The sequence below is a fragment of the Tinamus guttatus genome, unplaced genomic scaffold, assembly GCF_059628265.1.
Source record: "Tinamus guttatus ecotype Peru unplaced genomic scaffold, ASM5962826v1 Tinamus_guttatus_pri_ptg000043l, whole genome shotgun sequence".
Taxonomy (NCBI): domain Eukaryota; kingdom Metazoa; phylum Chordata; class Aves; order Tinamiformes; family Tinamidae; genus Tinamus; species Tinamus guttatus.
Window position 1 is genome coordinate 716,563 of NW_028288577.1, and position 15,350 is coordinate 731,912.

Consider the following 15,350-nt stretch of genomic DNA (forward strand, 5'->3'; position numbering starts at 1 on the left):
GTTGTCTTCCCGGCAGTGTCACACGCTGGGGTGCTCTGTGCTGCTCGCAGGGCCGTCGCTTCCCCCGGCACCTGCTCAGGATTCTGCAGCAGTCCCCGGCGGTTGGAGATTTACGCCCTGCCGTGACAGTATTTGCAGTGGTGGTGGTTCTCCTTGTCGCGGGTCCATGAACTCTCAGGGCTGGCAGGAAGCAGAAGCCTGGAGGCAGAAACTTGCATTTTGGCAGAATGCAAATCAGAGCTGGGCTCGGAACCTCTCCATCCCCACTTCATTTGGTGATTTGGGGGTCGATTTTTTTTCTTTTTTTTTTAAGCTTTTGTCAGGAAAAAAAAAAAAAGGAACTGCGAATTTCCTGAGATGATTGTCTGCTTCCTCTCAGGATAAAGCCATTCTGAGAGTGCATTTATCTCCCGTGCACTTGAGCTGCCTCGTGCTGCCTCCTTATCCCTTGTCCCTCCTCTTTCAGACCACTGCCACCTCGTCTCTCAAGACAGAGCTTCATGCTCTTGCCTCCAGCAGACTCCCAGCACCTAGTAGGCGTCAGCATTTTTGGCTAATTGCCCTTTTCTTTTGTTAATAAGCAAGAGGGGAATAAAGAGGCTAAAGTGCCAGAGCAGCATCCTCGAGGATGCAGGTGTTGTGCCTCGTGCGTTGAGGTCCTGCCCACGAATGACCCATGTTGAGGCTTCCTGGAAGATGTCTGAAAAGGAAGGATGAAAGCGGGAGAAGGACAAGGCACTGCCGGTCCTGAAGGACATGGCACAAGAGGGGCAGCCAGCTGAGCTCGGCCAGGGTAGCCACAAGTCAGGGCTCTTATCTCTATTGCAATGACTACACAAGTGGCTCCGGAATATTTGGCACTGAAACCTCCCCTTTCTCATTTAGGCTCTTGAAAGCCATAGCTCTACACAGCCCTCCTAAGTGAGAGTCAGAGCTGGAGGTTGTGCTGTGAAACAGCAAAGCGTGTGGCTAGAGTCATCTGCAGCATCCCAATGGACATAGAGATGTCCATTCCCGACATCCCTAAAAGACCAGCAGGAGCTCTGCTAATATTTGAATGAAATGCTGCATAATTTCTGAATGAGACTTCCAGATATGAGGCTGTGCTGAGCAAAATGTTCCTCTGATGCTCTTCTCCTAAGACTTTTTAGGGTCTTTAATGAGCTTGGAGTTTCCTTTGGAGGCTCCTGGAGGGCCAGGTGGTAGAGAGAAACATATCCTTTTCTTCAAATTATGCATTGGGGCAGAAAGCACAAACTGATCAGTGTGTCCTCAGTGCAGAGTGATATGGGAGCGATGGCTGGGGACGAGCTGCTCCGAAGGGGCAGTCCCAGGAGAGCAGCCGTGTGCGGGGGTGTCTCAGCACCTCTCGTCACCCCTGCTGCTCCAGGCCTCAGAGCCCTGGGAGCCTTTCCCTGGAAGAAGGTGCCCTGGAAGAGCCTTTCCACTCTGAATATTTTGGCTTTTTTTACGCTGTTGAGAGGAGCCTAAAACAGCTATGGACTCAGCTATAGCTGCTGCACTTGACCTTGGGATGTCCAGTGACCTCTTGATATATTCGGTGTTTTATCTGACCTCCATAACACTTCCCTAAAGTTTTATCTTGCAAAGTACTGTAATCATTTAAAGGTTTTAGGTTAGGCAGTGCAGCAGGCAAAAAAAAAAATCCATAATTTAGCAAAGCTGGAGAGCCTTTGTTCAGGCCTGTGCTCAGCTTGGCTTCCCGCTCCTTTCTTCTGACAAATTCCACCTTGCTCTGGACTCACATACACATCTATATAACACAAATGAAACCGACTTCTTTCAAAAGCAGTGGCATTTTGGAGAAAAAAAATAAAACAAATATGAATGTATTCTTCTGGGATTGTTACTGTAAGTGCTGCCAAAACTCATCTTTTGTATGTATGTTTGGAATATGTGTGCTGTTGGCTGTAAATTGTCTTTTATTATTCTATGGCAACTTGTCCAGGGACACACTATAAAACAAGATGTAGCATCTTCATGTGCTAGCCTGATAAAATTTATATGAAGTATAATGGAAAACAGAAGTTGTTTTGAGCTGTTTTCAAGTTCAATAAATAACTGTAATACTTGGATAAAGATGTTCTTTATTAGGTCACATGGGCCCTAATATAGAAGTTATAAGTTACCGATTTAAGACGGCTTCTGCAATTACAGGTTTCTAGGCAGACTCTTAATCATGGTGAATGGGGATGTTTTGAAGCCCCTCACGCGCACAGGCCCTGTCACTCGTGCGTGTCACGCAGCTGGAGGTGGCGGAGGCGCCAGGGTGGCTCTGCTGGGACTCCCGTGCCCGGAGGAAGCCCCTGTCACCGCGGCAAGAGGCCTTTGGTCTACGGGAGGTGTCGGAGGCTGCGGAAAGCGGCGCCGAACGGCGCTGGGACCCGGCTCCCTGCCCGTCCCCGTGCCCCTGCATCCTGCTGCCCTCGCCGTCCCGCTGTGCCGCAAGGCCTGGGGACAGGATGCGCGGCCGTCGCTCATCCAGCCCCTGGGACAGGGAATTTGTGTAAGCCGGAGAGGGCTGGGGCGGCTGGCACGCACAGCAGTGCCCCAGGCTTAGCACCAACGTATGCACTAAGCTTGGGCTTGGTTTATTCTCTTCTGTTTTTAGTGAGGTATCTGTTAGTTTTGAGATCTAGATTTTGCTCTGAAAATTATAAATTAGACTCTGGAATTACCCAGTCTCATGCCTAGGTCTTCAGAAAGGCTGGAATTCTTCCTCCTTTTGCTTGCCTTACTTGTCTCTTTGAGTATATGCAGGATTGGCAACAACGTCTAGTCTTTTGATGGTAAAAAATAAAAGTGGATTTTTGTTTTCCCTCCCCTCTTGCCAGGCTGGGAGGAATACCTGTAGGAGTAGTTGCCGTAGAAACCAGAACAGTGGAGCTGACTATCCCTGCTGATCCTGCAAACCTGGACTCCGAGGCCAAGGTAGGCTGAACGTGTTGGTTGCTTGTCCTCCACAAACACGTCTTTGCAAAGTGTGGTTGTTTTGATGGCAATTTCTCGTCCCAAACGTGGGACCAGAAGTACAACCATTCCTGGGGCGGGTGTTAGCACACGGCAGTTGTTGGCACAAGCGAACAAAGGGTTGTGTTGGCGGTTCGTACAGGAGACGCTTCCTCGGTTGTCCTGCTTCCATGGTGACTGAAACGGGATGCTAAAGTAACGCAGGGCCTGGGGCAGGAGGTCTGGCAAGCAAAAACCGTCTCCCTGTTCTCTCGCTGTGGCCACGTTAGCTCATGCTGCTTTGACATTTTATTTTAATCCCCATCTGCTTTCACCACTCCAGCCCTACATCATCTCTTCCACATGTTCTTCTCCACATACCCTTTTTCTCTCTTCTTCCCCCCACCTTCGTACAGCAGCCATTGTATCAGGCTTCTCACACCATCTCTATTCCTTCTCTTGGCTAAATCAACAGTCAAAGCCCCGTAGATGTTGGTGACAGAAGCATTGTCTGGATTTTTCCATGGACAAGCAGATCCTAAGCATTTCATGAGCTGTCCTCCTCCTCGTTGGCTCCCCCTTGCCGCTCCCACCGTGTCCATTCCTGTGTTTTTCTGCTGTTGTGCTGCCAAGTGTTCCAAGTCTCACCAGGCTTCTCGGGGCTGCAGATAATCCAGCAGGCTGGCCAGGTGTGGTTCCCCGACTCTGCCTTCAAGACGGCCCAGGCCATCAACGACTTCAACAGAGAGGGGCTGCCACTGATGGTCTTCGCTAATTGGAGAGGCTTCTCCGGTGGCATGAAAGGTAACTACGAACCTGGGTAACCCGGCGAGTGGCTGTGCCCTCCTGGTCTCCTCACCGGGGCCCTGCTGCTGGTCCCTGCAGGGCCACCAGCTCTGTGGCCCTTTGGGCACAGCCCGGCACGCGAGGAGAGCCTGGGAGCGCGCGGCCGGCACCAAAGCGGGTCATTTGCCAGCGGTTGAGCAGCTAACAAAATTTGCAGCTGCCAACATGGGCTAATTAAACACTAATCCTGGGAAGCCCCTTCTGCTGGGGAAGCATTTTATGTCCTTAGGCCTCATCCTAGAAGTGGGACCAGTGAGCCGCCGGGATTGCCTATCCGGAATGCGCGAGCGTATTCTGTGAAGTGGAAGCGTTGACTCACTGATAACCTCGCACACGAATATTGTCATATAAAGACTGTCTCCCAGCTGACTCTTTGGTGGCGGTGGATGTTCATATGAAGTGAACAGTCATAAAACTGCTCAGTTAATATAGCAGCAGTTAGGTTTTTGCACTGCATATTGCTACTTTGAATTTTGTGGAGTGCCAAGAATGTGAGATAGATGCTATAAAATTTAAGGAAAAAATGACTGCCTTTTGCCTGCACAGGGCACCTCACCAGCACTGAAGTTACAGACCCACTAACGCAGCAGCAGTTCCTGGCGTTGTGCCCAAGGCTGTGTGGTTGCATTAGCGGGGTGCAAACGAGGGCTGGTTAGTTTTAGTTTGCTGAGTGCTCCAGGAGGCTGCTGCAAGGAGGGTTCTTTCCTTTAGAAAATACCTGTTACCTTGCGGGTTGACTTGGGGTCTTTGTGCTGCTGCTGGGCTCCCTTTGTGAGCTGCTTTCCTGCTGCAATGCTTGTGTGGGACGTAAGGAAGGAATGAACACCTGGAAAAGTTGTAGAATGACTTTGCCGTTCTGTATTGCGTGGTCTTTTCCAGTGCTCTTTTGGGAGAGTATTCCTCAGAAACAGCTTTTAGCTTCACATTTGGGGCAGGAGTCCAGGTAGGAACAATATTGTGAAAATGCTGCTGTTTGTGTTGCGTATCCCACATCTGCCCCCAGCTTGGAGGAGGAGGAGGGCCTGGTGGCAGAGATGAAGAGCAGAGCCCGGGCAGCTGGTCCGAGCGTTTTGCGCATCCCGTTTTGTGCTGATGGGCTGGGCTGCCTGGACCATCTCCACGTCCCTCAGGGAGCTGTTTGCAGTTTTGGTGTCGATGCTGGTTGGGGATTATGCAGGGAGGGAAAATAAACAATTATGCCACCCCTCAGTGCACACACACACACTGCCAGGAGCCGACTGCACTGTGGGTAAAATGACTCCAAAATTGTGTGTAATGAGTAGGAAAAGATTAGAGACAGCTCTTGCTATGCTGAAAATTGACATTAGTGGAGGAGGGGAAGAGAGGGAAAAAAACCCTCTTTACTAGTCGGCCTAGGAGGTCTAATTCAAGCAGTAAAATAAATAAATAAATAACATAAATAAAGGCATATCACAATGGTACTGGTGGTTTCCCCAATGAGCTCTATCTGGCCGGAAGGTTATTCAGCATAATGCAAAATTAAATTATAAAAACTGGCTTGAATATTTAGATGGAGGAGCCATTTGGAAGCGGTTTATTTAGGCGAACCGGCAGTGACCCACGACGGGGAGACATCAAGCGTGAAATTTACTGGAAATTAGCACCGGGGTCTCGGGCTCGGCATGAATAGTTTGATAGCATGCAAATCCCCGCGACATTAAACCGCGCCGCCGCTTGTGCTACAGGGTCACTCGCAGTTGGTTTTTCATGTTTTACTTATTATTTTTTCCTGGGACAGGTTGTAAATAACAACAAAAAAAAACGTAAACCGGAATGAAAAGGCTGTTTTAAGGCTCTGCGTGCGCGGGTGCCGCGCTGCTGGCACGTGGCGCTCCAGGAGGGACATTGCGACCTGCAGGAGGGACATTGCGACCTGCAGGAGGGACATTGCGACCTGCAGGAGGGACATCGCGAGCCTCGTGCTGGCCCCGAGGTGCTGCCCGCTGCTCCTGGTGGGATGGCTCCACACTGGGTGTCCCGGGCGCCGCTGCAGCCTCTCCTGCGAGGCCAGGCCTGGGAGCTGCTGCCGCAGGCGGCACCGAAACGCGGTGCGGACCCGGCTCCTCCGGATCACAGCCAGGGCTGTTGTCCTGGAGGACGTCCAGAGTGCTTCTGTGCAGCAAGCGGCTCATTCTGCTGAGCTTGGTGTTCATGCAGGGCTGAAATTCGGTCCAGAAATACCGTATTTAATATAATATGTAGTTGCATTTTTTCCAGTTGCAGCGTAAGCCGTGCAGAGAGGCTGCTCTTTAGACACGGCGCGCGGCTCTGCAGCGCGGTGCCGCTGGCGCAGGGGTGTTGGATATGGGACGGGCAGGCCCTCGAGCTGGCAGCCCTGCAAGGGCCGCAGCAGCAGGCACTGGCACAGCCTGCCCTGCTCTGTCACCCGCCCCGGGTAGATCTGGGGCACTCTTTTCCCTTCCGATAGCTGAGAACACAACAAATGACAGCTAAGAGGTAACTATCACAGCATTGCAGATGGTGCATGGTTTCACACTCGGATACAACGGTAACGTCAATCGGAGATGTTGTGCCTTCTAGTTGATGGGCATGGGGGCTAGGAGGCAGCTCTCCTGGGTTGTCTTTGCAGTATTTTGATGATCTTCCCCAATTCCGCCCTTCTATTTTGTCTCCCAAAAGAAGTCAGTATAAATCCATGTATAAAATATTGATCTAAGCCCACCGGGAGCTCCAGGAGAAGCTGTATAGTGTGATCCCAAAGCAGATAATTGTGTACAGAGCACGTAGTGGAGAAGCTCATGCTTCTGGAGAGCTTAAAAGCCTGATCTTGAAAGTATTCCAGGCACAGAAGTAGCTCCCTGACCTTGCTGATGCCCAGCTAAGCTCAGGAAGATGTTGGGAACAGAAAGTTCCTCTGCTCTTCCTCCCTCTCCCTTGTTCAAACAAGCAGCACTTTTTTTTATTCTGCACCTAAGCTGAGTAAAATATATACCCTTGGCAGGAGTGAAAAATGTGTTGCTAATTATGCAATTATTTTATTATGTAGCACTAGTAAAAAATGTCTAGTAAAGAATTAATTCAGTTAAAATAATTTGAATCAAGCAATTATTTTCTTAACACTAGAATTAGCTGAAAGTACTTCAAGTGGTTTATTACTAGCACTACATAATAAAATAATTGTGTAATTAGTAATAAATTTGTCACCCCTTTTGAGGTCTTTTTCTTTGCTCAGGACAGTGAAATGAAAAGGTTGGAGTTTGGCTTGGTTTTTAGTCCCCAGTGTCTTGGGCAGAATTTATGTTTATCCACAGTTACAGGAAATGGATTTTTCTTCTTTTCATCAGCACTTGAAGTTTCTTAAAGAATGTGAAACTCCTTTTCTGGGCTGCTTGGATAACGACCTTGCGGATGAGCCGGAGAGAGCAAAGGAGCACATAGGTCCTATTACCATGGAGTTAGGGGCTACCTTCTTGTTAGGTTTAACATTGCACAAGGAGTTAAATGCTCTGGGGACATTGGCTGAAGTGACTTTCTGCCCAGAAAGGATGGTGCTCCCAGGTGCTGTAAGGATTTTAGGTGAATTAATAGACATATGTTCATCTCAAGGCTCCTATATATAATAGTATATATATAGTATAGTATATATAGTATATATAGTATATATAATAGTATAACAAAATACGTATATTTCAGTCTATTTCCTTTACAAACTATATACATTATAAACTGTATCATCTCATATTAACTTGTTTCATCTTCCTTTTTTTCCTCTTTATATTTAAGTCACCTTTGTGGAGTATTTTCAATGTACTGCCTTTACATGGTGGAGTTATTAATTTTAAGTAAAATACCTTAAATTGTAATGCAAGAAGAGAAGAATTCTTTTTCATATATGAACCCTGCCCACATGCAAATCTTTGTCAAGATATGCAAAAAGTCTGCTGCCCTGCAGTATCCCATGTGCATGACATGAATTTCAGTACGGATCCGTAGTCGTGAGTGTGAAATTGGGCGGATGCACTTGTGTTAAGTTCATAGTATGTGGCTCAAATTGCTGAAATCCTCGTTGGCCTGAGCGACAAGGTGGGTAATGGGTCACCTCGAGGGCTCCCTGTGAGCTGCAGGCCTGGCCGGTCGTATTCCGTGAGGAGATCCAGTTGCACTGGAAATATCCAAACCACCTTTCCCAGGTGGAGGTCCTGGTTCCGGGGCCGCAATGTGGTGAGCTCGTCTGCTCGGTGCATTGAGCCCTGCCCGTCTCCAGGAGGTGCCAGCTGGGATGGTGGCAGGGGGACGTGCTCAGAGCGCTGAACGTGTCCCCCACATGGAGCAGGGGCCGAGACGTTGTGACCGCAGCTGCCCTGTCCTTTCTCTGCAGACATGTACGACCAAGTGCTGAAGTTCGGCGCCTACATCGTGGACGGCCTGCGGGAGTATCGGCAGCCCGTGCTCATCTACATCCCGCCGCAGGCGGAGCTCAGAGGAGGCTCCTGGGCTGTGATCGACCCCACCATTAATCCCCGTCACATGGAGATGTACGCGGACCGGGAGAGCAGGTAGGGCCTGGTGGAGTGGGAAGCTCCCAGAGCACTTCCCAGTTGCACCTAGTGCAGCAGAGGAGTTTGTTGTTCAGGTATTTGCACACACTGCTTCATGCTTGGAAATGACTGCCTTTGTACACAGCTTTGCAGATTAAGTAAGTGTACAAAGAAGTGTGCACTTCAAAATACCTGGGAATTGCATTATCAGGTAGGTATTTGGGGAGTTTCACTTTTTTCTAAGACAGTTTGCCTAAGTGAAGTTCTAGTTGCTGGTGGTTCAGTGAGTAAAACTACAGACAAATGCGTGGAAGCAGGTCTTTTAAATAATATTTTAATGATTCTTGAAAATATAAAGATACTGAATTATTTAGAGGGGAACAAGAGCCCGGCGGGGGTTATCTGTAGCTGATAGGACAGAATGCAGTAGTCCTATCTGGGCTTGAAAGAGGCAGGAGGAGGAGGATGTAGCTATGGGTGTTTGTACAGAAATAAATAGCAAGGGACTTCAAGCACTACAGAGAATCCAGCCAGTGTTAGATTCCTGTCTTTAATGCTTTCGATCTGGCCAGCCACGTGGTATGAAAATAACCAGGCAAGTGGGAAACCAACTATCATGCAGTGGTGCAAGTAGTTGTATCTTGTCAGTGCGAGGTTCTGTAGATGTGTCTGTGCCACCTCCCCGTAGAAGTGGGAGCAGCGGGACCGGGTCTTGGAGCTTCTCTCTTCTCCCCGGTGTCTCTGCCGCTCCGGTGCCACGTTCCGTCGGAGCTGGATGAGCTCCTGAGCTCGGCCTTTCCCCGTGCTCTCCGCCTTGGGCGTTTTCCTCCCCCAGCAGCTCATTTGCTGCCACGTGCCCATGCAGAGAACAGGGCATTTGCAAGGCTGCTGGCTGCTCTCGGTGTCCCACAGCCCTCTCGCTGACCTCCCTCTCCTTCTCCTGCTCCCACCTTCACCGTGAGAGATGGAAGGGGTTTGATTTACCAAGCCTCAGTTCCTAATGACGTTTTCCTCTGGCTGTGACCTGGGAAGTGGGCAGGATCACTAATGAAAGTGGTTGCTTAATTGGTTTGTTTCACAAAGCTTGCAACCATTTGAAGGGGCTCTTGGGTCACAGCTTGAAAGAGCCTACCGAAAAGTGGTGTTTGCAGCAGCCTATGTTGCATGTATGATTGGATAGATGCGTTTCTGTGAAGCCTCATATGCATTTATGGTACTGGATAAATAATAGCTAAGATTCTTTCTTTCTTGTTCTCTTTTCTCTTTGTTTTGTCTCCCTCCACCCCTTTCTTCTTCTGTCTTTTCTGCGTACTTTCTAGATAACATTGAACCATTCCGTTTTGTGTTTCCCCTTGTCTGATGACCTGAAAGTGCCTTTCTTTTCTCTTTTCCCGTCACTGATCAGAGGAGGAATCCTGGAACCGGAGGGGACAGTAGAAATCAAATTCCGCAGGAAAGATCTGGTGAAGACGATGCGGCGGGTGGACCCCATCTACATGCGCCTGGCGGAGCGGCTGGGTACGTCTGCACTGGGGTGCTGGCGGATCAATGATCCGTTCAGCTCATAGCTAATGAATGTGTTTATAGACCTTAAAAAGGGGCACTCAGGCGTTTTATCAAATTCATGATAATTTTTATTTACTGTCATCTAAGTTGGGAAGGAAACCAGATGAGACAAGCTGCATGTATGTATGCGTGGGAGGTGATACCCGTGTACGTAGAGTGTACCCCCTGCGTGTGTAATGTATGGAGCATCCTTTGAACCTTTTTTTTTTCCCCCTGTAAATTGATTCAGCCTCACAACACATATTCCCCACAGCTGCTTAACCCTGGTTTCCTTCTCAGCAATTGCTTTGGTCACTAAAACATCCTGGGCCAAACCTTAGCTGGTGTCAGTTGGCAGAGCTAAGGATTTGGTCAGAGATGTGCGGGGCTGCTGGGCTGTCACCAGGGGTGTGAGGCAGTTCTGAGTGATGATACCTGTCTGCTCTCCAGTTTCAACAGTGTGCAATATTCCTCACCTTCTCCCTAAAACACAGGGTAATCCGCAGTGCTCAGTGCACTGCACATATCACATTATAGTGTGCTTTTTGTTGCAGGTGATCCCAAAGCCTGGTGTATCCCCAGTAACTGAAAGAGCAAAATGCACTCAGTATCTGACATGTACTGTCTTGGGGAGCAGACTCTTTAAATAGTTCTCTACCAACTCTAAAAGTGTAACCATACAGAGCCTCTTTCCCCCTCCACAACATACAGTTTCGTAGTGAAGGAAGTGCACCTTGTGGGTATAGTTTGAATTTATAAACGCTTTTGGGATCCTTCAGGAGAAGAAAGTGCTCTGCAAAGTGCTCGGCAAATGATTGATAAGTCGAGGCTATTGCTGCAGTTCCATTTTATTATTTGGCTTTTTTTATTATTATTTATTTATGGTAGCACAACAATTTATACCAAAAGTAACCATTCCAATCCACCTTTGGAAGACAGTAGTGTCTGGAAAGGGTGCAGCAAATATTAAGCATCAGACTTCTGGCTGAAAGTCGGCTTCTTACTGATGCCTTTGATGGCACCCACATTTTTTTGTCTTTTTTAATTTAAAAAAAGAAGTTTAAAAATCTATTTTCTCCCCCTGCACTGATACGTATTGGAGCTGAAATCTTGCTCGTGTGTGTGCAAGGAATGTGTCAGAGGAAGTGGACAGCTGTATCCAGCGGGATCTGCCCTTCTGTTTGCCTGCTTCTGGAAACAAATGTTAATAGTTGCAGGTGTAGCGGGGAGGCCCTTTTCCCAGGAAAAGCAACTTTGGCCAGTGCTAGCCTTGGCAGTGCCCTTTGGGAGCAAAGCCCCGGGGTGGCTGCCCCGGGCCGCGTCCCAAGGAAGGTGCCGTCAGGGTGGGTTGGGGCTGATTCCTTCAATCTGCTTGGACAGATTGAAGCAGATTCCTTCCGAGGGCCTCCAAATGCAAAGGGAGGAGGCAGGAGCCTGCGCAGGGGCTCTCCCACCCCCCTTCTGCACTGGGTAATTACTCCCAGCAAACTCCATACACTTTAATTAAAATGACTGCAACACCAGAGCAAGTCACTTACAACTGTACGTACAGAGAGCTCTAAAAGCTTCAGTGGCTGATAAGCATCTCACTTAGATGGCTCGTAATTGCTCCCAGCATCGCGATCATTGCTGTTGTTTTGCCACTAATTCCGTGCCATAGCAGGAAAGCCGAGATTGCAGGACACACGGAATTGCATAATTTTTTCCCACTTTTTTTTTCTTTTTTTTTTTTTGCTGGTTTTCTTTCTGGCCAATTTAAAATTTGTCAAAGTCGGTCTTCTTCTGGATCACTGCCCTTTGATATTTCGCGCACTCCATTTGCCACAAACAAGCCGCAGGGCCGCAGTTCATGCTGACTCCAGCAGAAGCAGAGAAAGCTCCATTTATCTTACACTGCCTGCTGAATTCTTGCTCATTAGCTGGGGGTTCACTGCCTCTCTTTAACCCCTGAGTGGCTGTCATCCCTCCCGGAGCCGCTCGGCAGCAGGGCGGGCGCTGCCGGCGGACGCGGGGTGACTCCGGCGCGTCGGCAGCCCCTTCCCACCCCGCGCGCGGCGAGCGCGAGAGCGGCCCGGCCTGGCAGATATTGAATAATTTGACATAAATCTGCTCATTATCAATTCCCTGGCACTATTGCTGAAATGTTTATTAGCCCCGTGTTTTATTGGAGTGTCACTCAGAGCCGGGCTCTGAGTTACGGCGCGGAGCAGAGGTGCGGGGAGGGGACAGCGGCCGCCCGCGCGCGCGGAGCCGCGGGGACGACGGATGTGATTGTGTTCTGGTTATTCGGATGCAGAGATGCGATTGTGTTCTAGTTATGTGCTGCAATTAGAGTGAAACATCGAGGAGAGGCATCCAAATTAACTTTGTCATGCAGATTTCAGGCCTCGAGCCTAAGAGGGTTATGTGTGTAATGCGGCGGCTGCACAGTGTAATGTGAGCAAAGTTTTGGTCTAATTTTAGTGAAAGAAATGGCAAAATGAGTCCAGTTAGAGCAAGATTGGATATTGCATTTTCACATTTCTTCTATCATTGATCTGTCTCAGAGTAAAAGGGAGGTGTCTGCTCTTCATCTCATAGATCTTACTGTAGTGTAAGTATTCTCCCCAGTCAGTCAGTCCTATGGCAGTTGGCTCTGTGCTGGCAGGTGTCTTTTTTTTTTTTCTTAGCTAACACACATTTTGCACGTGTGTGCCTCTGTATTCATGTATTTCTACTTGGTGACACCTTGCACAAGGTGTGGGAGGAGGCGGCTGCTGCTCCAGAACTTGCAAACACAGATGCCCTCAAGTCTCCACAGATAAAATCAGCCCAGGCTGCTGCTTCCTGATGTCCCTCTCACTTTAATGGGCCAAAGAGCTTGCAAAACATTTCTTGAGCTTCCAAATAACGAGCTCCACTGCTGAGCCACTGATGTCTGTGTTGTAATTATTCAAAGCACCATCTCTTTGCTTGATTATCAGCTAAGAGGAATGTTGAACAGAGCTGCAACTTTTTGTCTTTTTAGGCAGTACTGATTTTCAGGGCCTGCCTCTGCATGCGGGTGCTGCTGCACTGGAATTGTCTTGAATTCACAGGCCTGAGTCTAGAAGAGCAAGTGCCCGTGCCCGTCAGCTCCTTGGTGACAGTTGGCATCTGCAGGTTTTCCCCCAGGAGGGTGGTAGGTGATTCCTCCCAGATACCCATTTTCTGGAATTACGTAGCCGCCCCGCTTGGCCCGTTTACTCCGTGGCTGCGTTGAGGCCCGGGCTGCTGGAGAGGAGCAGGGCAGCGCGGTGCACGGTGCGGATGGACGCTGGTGTTTCAAGCCCGTGTCATGGGCCTGTGTGACCTTCACTGGTATTTCATACCGCAGCTTTACACCATAAATCGTACTGAATATTTAGCGAAGCAATTACAAGCAGCCTCATTTACAGAAACAAGCAACAACGAGCAGAAGGCGCCCGTGTCTGCAGGGCCGCGCGCTCCGAGTGACCTTCCTGCAGCGCGGGGGACGCGGTGACGGGGCGGCCGTGAAGGGGCTGCTGATCCTGCTGCCTCTGCTGGATTCCTGTGACCAGGCCTTTGCCAAGGGTAGCTGGAGAGAAGGGGAGATTCGGGTAGAAAGATTTTGTTTTGTTCCCGGTGTGGAATCAAATGGGATAGCAATAAAGCTGCCATCTCTTCATGCCGTTGGATGCAGAGTGGAGCTCGTTTCCCAGGCTGCCGGGTGGGCTAAGTGCTTTGCTGGCAAGAAGGGCTGTGATGTTCTGTGCGTCTTCTGGGAAGATCCCTGGATTTGCCTGGAATAACCGCGCCATGGAGGTGACCCAGGAAGGCCCCAGTGCTGTGTTGGGGCTGGTTTCCCGGAGCTGTGAGCTGAGGCTCGTCGGAAGAACTTCCTCAAGGTTTCCGGAGTGACCTGGGCAAGGAGGGCCAGGAGGATCCCGGAGGCACCGGTGCATCCGGACCTTGCCTCAAACCTGGGTGGGTTGTTGGAGGAATAGGCCAAAAAGCAAGCGAGGAAACACGTGGCCGTGCTGAGGCTGCGCGCGGGCGAGGGAGAAAATCCCCCATTTTAACAGCTTGGAAACCGTAAAGCATCAAATTGATTCAGAAGCTGCCTGGCTTTCTGCAATCAGGGGGAACCTACAATAACATTTCTTGAAGTCATTTTGTCTAACCTGTTAAACTGGTCATATTTAAAAAAAGCACTTTGCTACTAACCGTTATGGGAAGCCGTGATTCATGGCGCTGCGCAGCCCGCGCCGCCTGGCAGGGACTTTATTAAAGGCCGCGCGGGCCGGACGCGGCGGCGGCCGGAGCCTCCTCGCGCCGAGGCTGCCGCTCCGCGGGGCACAAATCAAAATAGTTTAGGGGTTGCTTCCTCTGCCGTGATGCCTTCGCTTAACTTTGGGAGAGGAGTGTAAATTGATATTGGAGCGCGCGGCGGGCGAGGGCTCCCGGGGGATTTATGGCCTCCGCTTTTCCATTTGTCTGCGCAGGGAGGGCAGCTCCGCTGAAGTCTTCTTCTCCTGTCGGAGCTATAAAGCAGGCGGCCGGGCCCCCCGCGCTGGCCCTGCGGACGCGCGGCCTCCAAGGTCCCCTTGGTTAAGTGCAGCGTGTGGCACTCAGTGCCCGGCGTCCCTGCGGGAAGGAGGCTCGTCCCTGCGGGAAGGAGGCTCGTCCCCGGGAAGGAGGCTGCAGCCGGAGGCCTTTTGGCAGCCTCGAGGTGCCCGCAGGAGAGGTTCGCCGCCCGCCTCGCTGTCCCCATCCCTGCCGCTTGCTCTTCAGCTCCAGCACTGCCGCAGCCAGGAAAGGCCAATGCAAAAGGCAGGAGACGCCGGCGGGGGACGCAGCCTCGCTGTGTCTGCCCCGCGCTGCGGCGTCGCGGAAGCAGCACCAGGACGTCCCCTGGCCTGGCCGCTCCGCACAAGGGCCCCGTGTCCCCTGCAAGGATGGGGAGCCGTCGCGTCCTCACCTTAAACCAGCCCCGGGCGCCGGGCACGTCCCCGCGCGGCCGCTTCCCGGGGCTGCCGCTTCTGTCCCTCCATCGATCAGGAGCCGATCCATACGCAGAGGTCTATAACGCTCCTATGATTTAAACTTCAGCAGTTTCATTAACTATCTAGTACCTTTAGAGCAAAGGAATCCCATATTTTAGCTCCCCTCTTCTTGCCAGACTAAGATTTGTGGAGGGAGACTTTCCTGCGAAATAAATAAATAAAGCCCAAGCTTTCCGAAAAACCCCGAGGCCTCAAGATCTGACTAGAAAAGAAAGAAAACCATTCCAAGATATTTAATTGTACAGGGGGCTTACAGGATTGATCGAGAGCTTAGCTTTTTACAATAGTCCAGTGAATAAGAAATGCTCCTGACAAACGATCGATGATGGGATAATCACTCTTTATCCCCCCTCCTCATTGTTACCTTCTTTCTTTCAGGAGAACAGGGTTCAGAAGTCAAAAATCTTTATAGACGCTGCTTTTA

At 50.1% G+C, this 15,350-nt stretch overlaps 1 protein-coding gene across 2 annotated transcripts in view; it reads left to right on the top strand.

Annotated features, from left to right (window-relative positions):
• ACACA (acetyl-CoA carboxylase alpha) overlaps positions 1-15,350 on the top strand; it is a 104,899-nt gene that overhangs the window by 83,898 nt on the left and 5,651 nt on the right. For both annotated transcript variants that reach the window (XM_088536129.1, XM_088536136.1), the window contains 4 exons: positions 2,856-2,952; positions 3,639-3,774; positions 8,177-8,354; positions 9,742-9,854. In XM_088536129.1, coding sequence (XP_088392255.1) covers positions 2,856-2,952; positions 3,639-3,774; positions 8,177-8,354; positions 9,742-9,854 — 524 coding nt within the window. The remainder of the gene's footprint in view (positions 1-2,855; positions 2,953-3,638; positions 3,775-8,176; positions 8,355-9,741; positions 9,855-15,350) is intronic.